The sequence below is a fragment of the Lepidochelys kempii genome, chromosome 6 (genome assembly GCF_965140285.1).
Source record: "Lepidochelys kempii isolate rLepKem1 chromosome 6, rLepKem1.hap1, whole genome shotgun sequence".
Taxonomy (NCBI): Eukaryota; Metazoa; Chordata; order Testudines; family Cheloniidae; genus Lepidochelys; species Lepidochelys kempii.
This window is the reverse complement of record NC_136385.1, coordinates 83067019-83082350: the sequence shown is the minus strand read 5'-3', so window position 1 is coordinate 83082350 and position 15332 is coordinate 83067019. Positions and strand designations below refer to the sequence as shown.

The 15332-nt window shown below is 40.1% G+C and overlaps 1 protein-coding gene across 4 annotated transcripts in view; it reads left to right on the top strand.

The window, feature by feature from the left end:
• PRKD1 (protein kinase D1) overlaps positions 1-15332 on the top strand; it is a 301367-nt gene that overhangs the window by 269936 nt on the left and 16099 nt on the right. For 3 of the 4 annotated variants that reach the window (XM_073348909.2, XM_073348910.2, XM_073348911.2), the window contains 5 exons: positions 1035-1107; positions 2884-2990; positions 4268-4429; positions 5521-5619; positions 7701-7968. In XM_073348909.2, the coding sequence (XP_073205010.2) occupies positions 1035-1107; positions 2884-2990; positions 4268-4429; positions 5521-5619; positions 7701-7968 (709 nt within the window). Of the gene's footprint in view, positions 1-1034; positions 1108-2883; positions 2991-4267; positions 4430-5520; positions 5620-7700; positions 7969-9582; positions 9720-15332 lie in introns of all 4 variants that reach the window. The other variant, XR_012159485.2, reaches the window with a different exon arrangement.

Sequence of the window (15332 nt, the reverse complement as noted above, 5' to 3'; positions counted from 1 at the left end):
GCCATTGATCCCTTTAAAACTGGGAACTGGAGTCAACAGGGCACATGACGAGGAACAACTATGTGACCTGCGGGCTTCCTGACTCTAAGGGTATAATGTAGACATACTCGAGCTAGATTTAGTAAAGTTGCAGCAACACAGGCTAAACAAGCTTGCCTGGAACTCTGGGTATTTACTTAGGGGGTAGCCACACTGAAGTCTGTAGTACTGTGGCTTCACTGCTCTGGTACCCAAGTTACCAGATTAAAGCTAGCTCAGGTATGTCTATACTTCATGATTGCAGTGTAGACATATGTTTAGGCAGGGGTCACAGACCAGAGAGACCCAAGATCATGGAGGCCCTACTATAGATCTCTCCATTTTAGCCGGGAAAGGGCTACCTCCCTCTGTCCAGGTGCAGAAAACATAAATGCGCTCTGTTAAAAGAGTTTTATATCATTTTGAACCTTTCTTCATCTTCTGCTTATTAAATAACGGTCCTGAAGATAGGGATGTGGAACTAAACTTGAGCATTTGCACTTTATTTGGTCTGCCCCAGGTGGTGAATCTGCCAACTGTCTTACTCTACCCTGCAATTAGGCACCAGGAATTGATAGAGGGAGTTCACTGAATACCCTAATATCGAGAGAAGCTCTTTTCTTTCTGCACATCTCTCAGCTGGGGAAGAAGTTTAAAGAATCTGAAGCCCAAAGTTATTAGGTTTTCTCAGACTCACAACTTGTTGACACTATTCTCTCTGGCTGTGGGCTTGGAAAAAGTAAAAAAGGAGCCTCTAAATTCTGCACCTCTACCCACTCATAAAAACTGGGGGGCCAATATTGTCTAGTTTACGGTTACTGCACTCCCCGCTGCCATCACAGTTAGTTGTTTGCTTTAGAAAATCCATCTGGATGCCCCAAGAGTCTCCATTATTCTAATGTGTCATTAAAATGTGATATTCTAAAAATATGGTAGTTCCCATTTGAAAAATATTTCAAAAGAAGATTTTATTTTCATATCTCAGTGCTTAATATGCATTATATTCATACCAACAGGATATTAGTACAGTATACCAAATCTTCCCAGATGAAGTGCTGGGATCGGGACAATTTGGAATTGTTTATGGAGGTAGGACCAATTGTTTCATATGTTTTTGATATAAAAAAACAAGTCTCGATGCCAGGTAACATTTCCTAAACATTCAGGATATTTGGATTTTTAAATGAATCTGTAACATTCAGGAAAGTAGCTGTCTGTTTAATATGTTTCATACTAAGAAACTAAACATATTTTATTTAGCTTTATTTGACAATGTTACTTTATTTTGATTCTGCTTGTAATTGGCAGCTTCATTTCTTTACCCAGGACAGATATTACGCACAAATTCTCCATAAGGCTTAGTGAACACAGTAAACCTGAAGTTCATAGACACAAGTCTCTTGAATGAGATGGAACACAAAAAAATCATGCCTTTTTCGAAAGAGAAATACTATTTTTTTAAAAGTCACATATCTCATGAATGACTCTTCTGATCCACTTCAACTTTGGGGGAAAAAATCCTCTGGCAAGAGACAAAACATGCCGAATTTTAGATGGAAAGTACTGGTTTTTATGTAAAATCAGAATGTGTTTACTCAAATTCCCTGTTTTTATTCAGTCATATCTGCTGACCTTAATGACAAATGTAAGTTTTTATTGTGTTTTACTTTTGTCAGCACTGCAGAGCGAATGTAGCTAGAGGAGAGTAAATAGGATTCTTTTCTGGCTTGCAAATCATGAACAGAATTTGTTCACTGAATTTGAATTGCAGAATCTTTTTCTGGCAATAGTGTATAAGCCAGAAAGAACATAGCTTGACTTTAAGATTCTGACTTGAGTTCACAGGGCTGTCAGAGGGGGGAAATAACCTTTTTGCTTGTAAAATGTGAATGCTTCATACTGTGTCATTGCTATTTTTACAAAATCCTTTCATTAGACTATAACAATTAAATAAGGAGCTGCTACTGCAACTCCATGGTATGGGAAATTATTTTCATTTAAACTAATATCAGAAGGGTGGGGAAATAATTGTTTTTTGTCAAGCAAGAAGAAAATAGAAACACTGTGTCACAAATATATTACAGTATGACTTTTCCTCTGGAAAACAGACATTAAGACATAATCGGAAAGTTGGTTCTAGTAATGGCCTGAATGTCATGTCGACGGAGAGAAAGGAAAGGGAGTTTTTAGTATAGGGCAACTTAATCGTAAATGTGGTGATACAGGTTCATGCTTAGGAATGGAGCTGGATCAATCTCATAAAATTGTATTTCCTGTTTATCTTTCAGACTTTATCAAAAAATTACCTCATTTGGATTTAGCACTGTGAGAAATAAACAATGTGCACATTAGCTCATTTGGAACGATTTTCAATGAAGTGTGTTCATATTTTTGAGATAATAAGATTCTATTTGTGAATCACATGTAAAATACTCAGGAGTTAATCCTGCAAGGTGATGATCCATTAAAGCATTTAAGTATGTGAGTAGTTTCAATGGAACTACTCAAATGCTTTGCTGGGTTGGGGTCATAGTGTTCAGAATCTTGCAGCTTTGAGCCCGTAGTCTGAAAATCATATGGTTGAATTATTAAGGTTCTTTTCTTTTTTCTTGAGTATAGCCCAAATTAATATCGTGTTTGAGCAGCTTTGTCAAATGATGATTTATTTAACATAAGAAATGCTCATTTGCTTAAAAAAAACCAAAAGAAAACCTCTAATGCCTTATACAATTCTACTCATTGCAAGCCTTCTCCTGAAAATGCTTAATTTTTGCCCTTATAAAATACCGTGAAGATGAGATCTAAAAAATCAAATGCTTATCATCTCTAATCATGCTAATTGGTGTATTTTTTAATAATGTGCAGGAAAACATCGCAAAACAGGAAGAGATGTTGCAATTAAAATCATTGACAAACTAAGATTTCCAACCAAACAAGAAAGCCAACTTCGTAATGAGGTTGCAATTTTACAGGTATTTTTTTTTTCATTACCATTTATTTACTGTTTTAACTTCACTTATCATGATGTAAAATTCATGATCCAATCTGGGTGATAGCTAATTTCGTTTGAATGGTGTAGTGAAGTCCTGGATAAAGATTTTAAATGTGTTAAGTGATGCTTCTTTTTGAGAAAGATTTGAAAACAACTGCTTTAAATAATTCTTCTTCCCAAAATATTATTGGCTTGACTAATCAGCATCCATATAAAGAGCACAGAAAAAATTTACTGGGATATAATTAAATGCTGCAGATGTTTATGATTGTGAGCTGGCCAGTCAATGTGCTTTTTATTGATGAGTAGTAACTGTACCTCTGTCATTTGATCCCAATAGATAAATGTCTGCACTTGGAATCGTAAAGTCATGTGTTTTTTCTGGCTCACAGAACACCATCAGTAAAAGTTTCACAACTCCCAGGCACAGAGCTAGCTTTTTGATTATTTGGTTTTGTTTTTAGTTTTACCCTTCTGCACTGGAGGTCTCCTCCCCATAGGACAGATTGAGCTGTTGCAGCATTGGTCTTCTGCACATGGCATGCCCTAGAATACACTATACGTTTTCTTTTAAACAGGCCCTTCTAAATTACCATTCAAAATCTTAAAAACTTTTTCACAGAAATACTGTCTTATCTGTTGGTTCACTACATAGAGCAATGGGTTTTAAAATTATACCACAGTTGGTTTTAAAATAATATGAAATGGGTTTAGAGACCATACGTTCTGATAGGCTACCATAGAAACTAGTATGTGCGTGATGGGGCATTAATTAAAACCTAATTACCATTTTATGGTCATAAAATGTGAGTTGAAAGTTTGCACATATGTGTGAGAAAAAATTGTAGATCTTGAAATCATGCCTAAAATGTTCAACTCTCTATTTTTAATAAAATGGTGCAATCTGTATAGAACTCAAAGATATTTTACTTGTAACCCTTATGATACTAAATATTAGGGAAAAAAAATTTGTAATTTTGAAGCCTCATGCACACTGGGAAAAATACCATGTTTGCTGAACTGGTTTTAAATTTGCCCTTGCTGATGTTGCTACTAATGCTACCTCACCAAGAAAACAGTCTCTACAACTTTTATGCTTGGCCCATACTTACCAGACAAAACTATTTAAACCATTTGAGCCTGGACTGGTGGCCAGGGTATATGGGACCTAAAGTCTGAACAGCTATATAGAAATAGAGCTCACTACAGTACTGGGAAAAACTCATTTGATTCAATTGCTATATTTATCTTTAACAGAACCTTCATCATCCTGGAGTAGTAAATCTGGAGTGTATGTTTGAGACACCGGAAAGAGTGTTCGTTGTTATGGAAAAGCTCCATGGAGACATGTTGGAGATGATCTTGTCAAGTGAAAAAGGCAGATTGCCAGAACGAATAACAAAGTTTTTAATTACCCAGGTAAGAACCTAATTATAGAGCCAGAAAGGTATTTAACATCAAGTGTTATAATTATTTGCTACATTTTCCGTTGTCATAATTTACACCAGTAATTTTTTTAAACCTGGTATTATATTATTAAGACCTGTATTGATACCTTCATATGCCCTGCCTATCATCCCCACAGGGCCCGATCCAGTAGGCATGCTCTCAGTATGCCTAATATCCACACAAGGCAGTTAGGGTGGTGTGGAGATTTGAATAGAGGTTCCCTGCCACTCAGGTGAACATTCTAACCACTGGACTACGGTATATTGTGATACAGGGCTCTCTGCCTCTCTTGTTGAAGCTGTTCCACTGTAATTAAATATTAATTGGATCAGAGACAGAATGAGAAGGACTCTCTTTACTGCAGTTATTAGGGCACTCACCTGTTCAAATCCCTTGTACTCAACAGACAGAGAGGGGAATTGAACTAGTGTCTCCCATATACCAGTTGAGCACCCTAACCATTGGGCTAAAGGCATGCTTACCACTGTAATGCCTAAGTTCCTCTGTGGATCCAGGTGTGCCTCCCTATCTTTCCACAAGCTATAATTCTCCTTTCTCCCCCTGCCAAAAGGCTCCTATGCTGTGAAAACTTTGAATGCACATTTTGAAAAGTATAAATGTAGAGCTTGAACAGCAGAGCTTTGCAAGCAAAACCATGAAGCATTTTTGGAGTCCCAAAATTTCACGGGGGGGGTGGAGTAGGACTCCAGAATTGAAGGAAAGGAATTTTGTGAAAATTTGTGAATTGTGTGTTCATTTAGAATGGAAACTGTTTGGGACAAGAAGCTACCTTATTTCATGTCGTAAAGCATTTAGAACACTTTCAGGCACTCTATAAATAATAGCCAGTGATGATAATAGAATTTTTTAGCAATTCCATTTTTTGAAAGTTTAGTAAAATTTATATTTCTATGTGATTGTGTATTTCTCTAAGAAACACTGAAGTGTAACCAATGATCCTCTGTTTATTGTAATTGCTGTCAGAATCCTATTGAAATTAAAAATAAATAGAGAGAATGAAATTCTAAACTGAATGTTAATGATTATGTATTTCTTCATAGATCCTTGTTGCCTTGAGGCATCTTCACTTTAAAAATATTGTTCATTGTGATCTCAAGCCAGAAAATGTACTGCTAGCATCAGCCGATCCTTTCCCACAGGCAAGTAGAACATACTCTCTCTATATAAACATCAATGTATATTAAGAAGCCCCAACGTTAGATCATATTAGCTATGGTTAGGGCTCCGTGTTTGTCATGGAGGTTGCAGAAGTCACTGATTCCATGACTTTCCGTGACTTCTGTGGGAGCCAGTGTGGCTGACCCTAGAGCCGCCCAGGCAGCTGGCTCTGGTGCCAGCTGCTCAGGTGGCCCCGGGGGAGCCTGTTGGAGCAGCTCTGCAGCCAGCTGCTCCGACGGCCGCACATCCACCTGCACCGTCCGCTGCTGGAGTGGCCCCAGGCCCAGCCGCACTGGCTGCTGCTCAGGCATACCCAGGCAGCTAGCTCTGGGGACCACCTGAGCAGCACCTGGTGCGGCTGGCCCCAGGGACTGCCTGAGCCGCAGTCCCCAGGTGACCAGTGTAGCCTCTGCAAGCAGCCCCCGGCGGCGGTTCCCGGACAGCCAGTGCAGCCGCTGCCAGTGGCCCCTGGCAGGAGTGCCTGGGTGGCCGGTGCAGCAGCTGCCAACAGCCCCTGGCAGCTGGTGCCGTGGCTGGCCCTGCCCCCCCCCAATACACCCATTCCCCCAGGGCGACTGTCCCCCAGCACCAGCTCGCCAGACACCCCCACCCTCCCCAGCAGCAACCCCCCATCTTTTCCCCCAGAAGCGGCTCCTCCAGATGTCCCTCTTCCCCCCTCCCCCAGCAGAAGCCCCAGTGCTCCCCAGCAGCAAGCCCCTTAAGCTTTGGTAATGGGTGTTTTTAGTAAAAGTCATGGACAGGTCATAACCCATGAATTTTTATGTATTGCCCTTGACCTGTCCATGACTTTTACTAAAAATACCCATTACTAAATTGTTGCTTTAGCTATGGTTATTTGTATGGACCAGGATTTTCAAAAGTGACCTGTGATTTTGGGTGCATCTGTTGATGGGTACCCAACTAGATACATCCAAAATCACAAGTTACTTATGAAAATCTTGGGCTTTAGGGGTTTTTTTGTTTTGTTTTTTTGCAGTAATATTTTACCTGATTTTCAAAAAATCAGCCATGTCACTTTGTGTGCAGAAACTTGCAGACAACTGGATATCTAATTTGTACAATATTAGCATGCAATTCAGGTGTTTTACACATGCAAATGGATAGTTTTGGCCATGCTAATTGGTCATTTGCACACACAGCCACAATAATCACTCACCTATCTGTCTGAAAATTAGGTCCATGATTGTGAAGAATGTGGGAAATATCTGTATTAATTTCATGAACTTTTTTATATAGAGAGAGACATCTGTGGGTCTGGTGGTCATAGCAATTCAGGGTAGAGGGTATCTAAGGGTCAAATCAGTCTTAGCTTTAGTTGGCAGGAAACAAAGTAAATGGCTGTAGATATCCCCAGTTGCTGGTACTGAAATGATTAGTGGAGGTTATAATTCCTTTGAAGTTTGCTTACAGTAATGTGGAATTGGGAATCTGACTGGGCCCCTGGGGTGTGATCCCATTTTGAAACACCCAGGAGCTTTCAGATGGGAACTCTTAAACAAGGAGCTTGAAAGTGATTAAAAGCTGAGCCTCTGAAGAGACAGGGAGACATGGGTCTGCAGAAGAGCAGACGGTAGCTTGATCCTCAGGAGAGCAGGGAAATACCAAGACTATATCTGGCCTATCTAACTGAAGGAAATGTTAGGCTTAGCATTTACGTATTTAGGCTTTTATTGTTTTAATCCTTTTCTCTCTCCTTGTTATGTTCCTATGGATAAATAAATACTTTTTTTTTTCTTTTGAACAACCTATCTGGTGTCACTGCATGTACCAACTGATCACAGTTCCTTGAACCTGCTGAGGAAAGCACAGATGAGAAACTGTTCATCAAGGCTAACAGTGGGTTGAATTGTGTGATTCCCCTCTGAGAGAAGTGCATGAATAGGCCTGCTACTTGAAAGAGGTGCCTATGGAGAGACAGGACAAAGACAGCTCACCCCTGAGCTCCAGCAATGAATTACAAAAGAATCTGAAGTAGGCAGAGAGTAAAACAAAATTAAAATGTTATTTCTGTTGATTTTACTATAACACTTTGTTCAAACAGGTAAAACTTTGTGACTTTGGCTTTGCCCGAATCATTGGAGAGAAGTCATTCAGGCGCTCAGTAGTGGGCACACCAGCCTACCTTGCTCCAGAAGTGCTGAGAAACAAAGGCTATAATAGGTCTTTGGATATGTGGTCTGTGGGTGTCATTATTTATGTGAGCCTTAGTGGTACATTTCCATTCAATGAAGATGAAGACATTCATGACCAAATCCAGAATGCTGCTTTCATGTACCCACCAAATCCCTGGAAGGAAATCTCTCATGAAGGTAATATCCCGTTTTTGATTCTAGAATCTGCGTGCCTATGCAGTATAACTATAGTGCCTTATATTGGGTTTATCTCCATTTGACAAGTGACAAAAAGATATTAAAATTACAAATCAAATCAAGTATCATTCAGATTTTTTAAAACATCAGTCCTGTTAGGCCTTCTACTGTGAGGAACATTGTTAAATTACAATGAACTTTTGTGTTCTCAGTGCAGAGCTTTTTGTTATGGAAATAATAGTGTGATGCAATGAGAATTTTTCTTGAGTCTCCACAGGATTTAATTTTCTGTACCTCCTGCACTGTCTGCCCTGTGGTGAAATAGTGTGGGGGGGGGGAAGGATGAAGGGTGGGGGCGGTGCAGTGTTAAACAAAGGCTGGGCAAGAGGGCCTTGAGTTAGGGGCACAGTTATGTGCATGTTCCTTAATTCTTCAGGCACTATAAGGATTAAAAGAGCACGTTGAGCTACATGTTGTATTGGAGAAACTGGAGTGACTTCTGACCCTTGGACACCCAAAGTTCAGGCAGGAAGGACGTTTTAGAGATGCTGGGTGTGTGAGCAGCAAGTTGGAGTGTATTCTTTTCTTGCCTTATCTGCTGCTCTCACTGCTCATAGTTCCTCCAGGTAGGGTTGCCACCTCTGAAGTACAAAAAAACAGAACATCCATCATGGAGCCTTTACTTTGTGGTCTCTGCTTTCTCAATAAGTCAGGCTCCTTCTCCCTCTATTGGCCTGGCCAAGCCCAGTTCTTAAGTTGGAGGTGTTGTGGTTATGCTGTGGGAACAGTCAGAGTCGAGATAGCCAGCAGCTGCCACCTGGATAGGGGGAGCAGGATTGTGCAGCCAGGCCAAGGCATTGGGGCAAGGGGAGGCAACCGTATTTGCGTTTCTGTTGGAAGCATGGGCTGTCAGGGCTAGGCACAAAGTGACCCTTCCCCTTTTCGGATTGAGCTCCTTAACCCTCCCTTCTATGGCTTCAGCTTTGATCAAATTTGTGGTGAATGGTATATTACGCAACTGACAAAAACTGGAATTCTTATTGTCCCAGGAAGACTTACAGATTTCCTGGGACAACCGCCTCAAAAAAAAGGATGATCTTGGGAAAAGCTGGATAGGTGGTGACCCTACCTCCAGGGTATCATGCCTCTGTAAGCTAAATACTGCTTACCCCCCTAGCTACCACATGCCACTGCTACCAAACCATAAATGCAACTGGAGACTGCTCTCGGCTGTTTGTGTGAAATGATCACTTTCCCTGATTTGAAATTGCTCTGTCTCCCTAATGCTGCACCTACCTGCCTCTGCACATCCTCCTCTTCCATCCCCACCTATCTCTACAACCCACTTCTCATCTACAGATTGCTTATGTATCATGCCACCCCCTCTGTAGGTGAGGTAAAGGGGGAATTAAACAATTACAGAGCAGAGGGAGTCACAAACAGATTGGTTTTCAGAAGCAGAACATGAAAACAGCGCCACAGGAGAGACTGTGGAGGGAAAGGCTTAGCAAGTAGAAGTGTGGCACTGGGAACTAGAGCACTAGTAAATGGTATCAAAGACTGCTGTTAAATATAAAAGAATCAATATGGATAACTGACCTTGGATGTCTCTAGGGAGATCAACAACCAAGACTAGTGAAGTCTCTGCACCAGGCCTAACCAAACAGGGCTGACTGAAACTAGCTGCCTTCAGATGATGGCTGCATGACTTCACCACAGAGTGTTTGTGTGTAATGGATTTCCTCAGCCAAGTTGAGTTTCCATTTCTAAACATTAGTTGTTCTATCTTATTTCTCTCTCAACCCCCACATCCAAAAATATTTTTTTTTCTAAACTTATTTGATGAATGTTTAAGCAAAACAAAAAAAGAATCAATAGAAATAATACAATCCTAATTTAACTATATATGACAATATATACCAGGGAGAGTTAAAGAGGTGGAATTTAAAATATCCTGGGGAGTGTTCCTCTAGTTGTTAAAACAGAGACTTGGAATCAGGAGTTCTGGCTTTTATTGCTGTCTCTGATTCATTATGTGACTTCGGGCAAATTAACTAACTTCTCTGTGCCACCACTGACACATTTAAAACATATATAATAATACCTCCCTCATAGAAGTGCTTTTAGGCCTAATTAATTGTTTATAGAGTGCCTTGAGACTCTTGGATGAAAGGTGCTAGGTAAATGAATGAGTTATGTCTGATATTGTATTTACACTGGCAGAATAAAGTTTGATAAGATCAACTGAAAAAAAAAGTTAAAAATGCTGTAATTCTAGAAAAGTACACACAGAAAACCACCAAAAACCTCCACAACTTTTTGTATTATGCATTCTGATTGAATCTGAGTGTTGTGCAGGATGCTTTACCTGGCATTAGAGAGATAAGCAGACGGCAATCAACACAGAACAGACAGTAGGAAATTGTCTCCTACAAGTCCCTACTACAGCAGACAGAAGATCAGTCTCTACATTCACAGCTGAAGATTCTGTAGCAGCATCTATGGAAAACCCACCTGCTGTGCTGTTATCTCTACCCTTTCCAGAGTCACAGCTTTAGTTAGAAGAAAAGGAGTACTTGTGGCACCTTAGAGACGAACAAATTTATTTGAGCATAAGCTTTCGTGAGCTACAGCTCACTTCATCGGATGCATTCAGTGGAAAATACAGTGGGGAGATTTATATAGATAGAGAACATGAAACAAAGGGTGTTACCATACACACTGTAACGAGAGTGATCATAGAATCATAGAATATCAGGGTTGGAAGGGACCTCAGGAGGTCATCTAGTCCAACCCCCTGCTCAAAGCAGGACCAATCCCCAACTAAATCATCCCAGCCAGAGCTTTATCAAGCCTGACCTTAAAAATATCTAAGGAAGACGGTTCCACCACCTCCCTCGGTAACACACTCCAGTGTTTCACCACCCTCCTAGTGAAAAAGTTTTTCCTAATATCCAACCTAAACCTCCCCCACTGCAACTTGAGACCATTACTCCTTGTTCTGTTATCAGCTACTACTGAGAACAGTCTAGATCCATCCTCTTTGGAACCCCCTTTCAGGTAGTTGAAAGCAGCTATCAAATCCCCCCTCATTCTTCTCTTCCACAGACTAAACAATCCCAGTTCCCTCAGCCTCTCCTCATAAGTCATGTGTTCCAGTCCCCTAATCATTTTTGTTGCCCTGCGCTGGACTCTTTCCAATTTTTCCACATCCTTCTCGTAGTGTGGGGCCCAAAACTGGACACAGTACTCCAGATGAGGCCTCACCAATGTCGAATAGAGGGGAACGATCACATCCCTCGATCTGCTGGCAGTGCCCCTACTTATACCTCCCAAAATGCCATTGGCCTTCTTAAGGTGAGCTATTACCAGCAGGAGAGCTGGGTGGGGGAGGAACTTTTGTAGTGATAATCAAGATGGGCCATTTCCAGAAGTTGATAAGAACGTCTGAGGAACGGGGGGGTGGAGGGGAGGGAATAAACATGGGGAAATAGTTTTACTTTGTATAATGACACATCCACTCCCCATCTCTATTCAAGCCTAAGTTAATTGTATCCAGTTTGCAAATTAATTCCAATTCAGCAGTCTCTCATTGGAGTCTGTTTTTAAAGGTTTTTTTGTTGAAGAATTGTCACTTTCAGGTCTCTAATCAAGTGACCAGAGAGATTGAAGTGTTCTCCGACTGGTTTTTGAATGTTATAATTCTTGACGTCTGATTTGTGTCCATTTATTCTTTTACATAGAGACTGTCCAGTTTGGCCAATGTACATGGCAGAGGGGCATTGCTGACACATGATGGCATATAGCACATTGGTATATGTGCAGGTGAACGAGTCTCTGATAATGTGGCTGATTGATTAGGCCCTATGATGATGAATAGATATGTGGACACAGTTGGCAATGGGCTTTGTTGCAAGGATAAGTTCCTGGGTTAGTGGTTCTGTTGTGTGGGGTGTGGTTGCTGGTGAGTATTTGCTTCAGGTTGGGGGGCTGTCTGTAAGCAAGGACTGGCCCGTCTCCCAAGATCTGTGAGAGTGATGGGTCGTCCTTCAGGATAGGTTGTAGATCCTTGATGATGCATTGGAGAGGTTTTAGTTGGGAGAAGATGGTGATGGCTAGGATCTGCAACCTATCCTGAAGGACGACAGTCTCTTTGGTCACTCGATTACAGACCTAAAAGTCGCAATTCTTCAACAAAAAAACTTCAAAAACAGACTCCAACGAAAGACTGCTGAACTGGAATTAATTTGCAAACTGGATACAATTAACTTAGGCTTGCATAGAGACTGGCAGTGGATGGGTCATTACACAAAGTAAAACTATTTCCCCATGTTTATTCCCCCCCACACACACACAACTGTTTCTCAGACGTTCTTGTCAACTGCTGGAAATGGCCCACCTTGATTATGATGACAAAAGGTTCCCCCGCCCCGCCCCCGCTCTCCTGCTGGTAATAGCTCACCTTACGTGATCACTCTTGTTACAGTGTGTATGGTAACACCCTTTGTTTCATGTTCTCTGTGTATATAAATCTCCCCACTGTATTTTCCACTGAATGCATCTGATGAAGTGAGCTTATGCTCACATAAATTTGTTAGTCTCTAAGGTGACATAAATACTCCTTTTCTTTTTGCGAATACAGACTAACAAGGCTGCTACTCTCAAGCTTTAGTTAGGAGAGTCATCAGATATAATACTGCAGAATGGAGAGTCTGAGCTTGTCATATATAAAAGGGGGGGCGGGAAACTACCATACATTTTAACAATTAATTCTAAAGATCATTTATTTTAAAAATTGCTTACACATTGTGGTTGTTTTATATATTTACAGTTACTTAATTGTTTGATCAGTTAGCCTGTTCTGGAGATGAACTGAACCAAAATCCCCAGTCATAACAACCCGAATTTGTTGAAAGTCAGGCAGGGAATTGGAATCTGAATGCAACTCCAAATTTTGCAAGCTGAATTTTATCTCTAAAATGGACTAAACAAAACTCTCAAATCTAAACACTACCCATTAACTTCAGTATGTTCAAAAAACAATGCATGCTATCCATTTTGGGGGCAATTCTTGTCTTGATTATATTCTCGATACTACAGTGATAGGTGAAACATACTATAGCTGGACAAAAAATAAAAACCTGTCTGAAGGGTTTCCGTTATTTTGAAATATTCAGACTCATTTTTAATTTTTTAAAAATTTTCATTATTTTAATATATTTTATTTTTATTAAAATGTTATGAAAATGGTTTGACATTGAAAAAGTTAATTACTTTCAACACATAAAAAAGGAACTTTTTGTGAAGAAATTATTAAAGAACATTTTTTAAAAAATACAAATTTCAGCTTTCAGAGTAACAGCCGTGTTAGTCTGTATTCGCAAAAAGAAAAGGAGGACTTGTGGCACCTTAGAGACTAACCAATTTATTAGAGCATAAGCTTTCGTGAGCTACAGCTCACTTCTTCAGATGCATATCGTGGAAACTGCACTTTCCACGATATGCATCTGAAGAAGTGAGCTGTAGCTCACGAAAGCTTATGCTCTAATAAATTGGTTAGTCTCTAAGGTGCCACAAGTCCTCCTTTTCTTTTTACAAATTTCAGCAGCTCTGAAGGTACCTGATGGAGTTTTGATTAGAAATCTTGGGACTAGGATAAGTGCATGATGTAAGAAAATCATATAGCCTAATGAAGCATGCACTGCCTTCTGACATGGTACACTATATGCCTGTGCACCTGAACAAACACTGCAGAGAAAATGAAAACATGCTGGATAAAATGTTTTCTTGGACAAAAGGGGAGAGACCTGAGGGTATATTTACTTTCTTAGGGTATGTCTACAGTGGGCCCCTGCCCCCCCAAAAAAAGGTTGCAGCAGTGCGTTTCAGGGCCCAAGTCTACAGACTCATGCTCGCACTGCAGTACTAAAACTAACCTCTTAGGTGTTCCTGCTTGGACTGGAGTTCTGGCTCTGAAGCCTGGCAGAGGTCGGTTTCAGAGCCTAAGCTCTAGCCTGAGCAGAAATGCCTACACACCTATTTTTAGCACCGGAGAACATTGTGCACAAGCCTGAGACTTACTGTTGCAGGGTTTGTTTATTGTTGTTCGTTTGCATTGTAGACATACCCTTAATTGACCCCAAAGAAGTTAGTTCTAGTAGTCTATGGTCAAGTGAGAAGCCCTTTTAGGTCATATTAATTTAGGTCTGAGAGGTTCAAGTTGGAACTAAGTAAGGAGATCATTGAAAATGGCTTCCAGGTCCAATGGAGATCCATAGCTAGAAGAGAATTCTGTGGTATAACCAAGTGCATTCTGTAGCTAGTAAAATTCCCAAAATAAACCTGAATTAAACCTGCACCTTGTCAGATGAAACCTGGAGCAATTCAGAGATTATCTGAGGCTGGCTTGCCAGTAACTGAAGACAGAAGATATAAACAAAAGGTTGCCAGTAGATAGCAAGATGAGATGTTGAAAGGCATTATTAAATCTGTTTTTGTGCAAGATTACCAAAGAAATTACATCACCACAGTACCCCAGATTACTTCCGTTATACGCCAGAATTTAAAGGCATTGAACAGCAGCCAGCTTCCAAAGTGAAGTTAATGTGTGATTTGCCTACATAAATAAATAAATAAATAAATAAATAATGAACCAAACCACCACCTTTGTTTGTGGACACAGGGCACTTTAACATGAAATAATTTGAGTTCACCCACAACAAATTTCAAGAGTAGGCAAACCCTAAGACTAATATATATACTTAGCTTTTTGAAAGATACTTTTCATGAAGACAGGTTATTACTACAATACACAAAATCAGAGGTGGAGAAAATGCAGCCGCTTGGTGGTAAAGCACCTTACGTTAGAATTGTTTACCAAGTTTCTGGAGAGAATTGTTCAGTTTTGGAAGCCCGTTAGAATGTAACAGTTCTTTCATATAATCTACCAGCTTCTTCCCCACCCCAACCTTATGTTACTATGTTTAGTTAACAATTTTATATTCCTAAAGACATAACTTGGGTTACAATTACAGCAGGTTTATAAAACAGCTAATGATACAAAGCAATAAAACTTGTAGATTGGAATTTTTGGTCATTATTGTACTGTGTGCAGTTCTTAGGAAATTTTGTAATGTGTACATTTTCAAAAGGATGCTGTAAATATAATTCTGAAGGCTGTTTCCCAAAATGTCAATTTACATTTTATTGAGTAATACGTTAAGGCGGCCAGAACCAGACACAAACATGGCAGTAATAATAATATAGTGTGCTGGAGAGTATTGTGTGGCTTTGTTGGGACTTTCCTTTTCTTCTTTTTGGCTTTAGAAAGTGTCAGTACTTGCTTTTCTTGTTTTAAGTTGTTT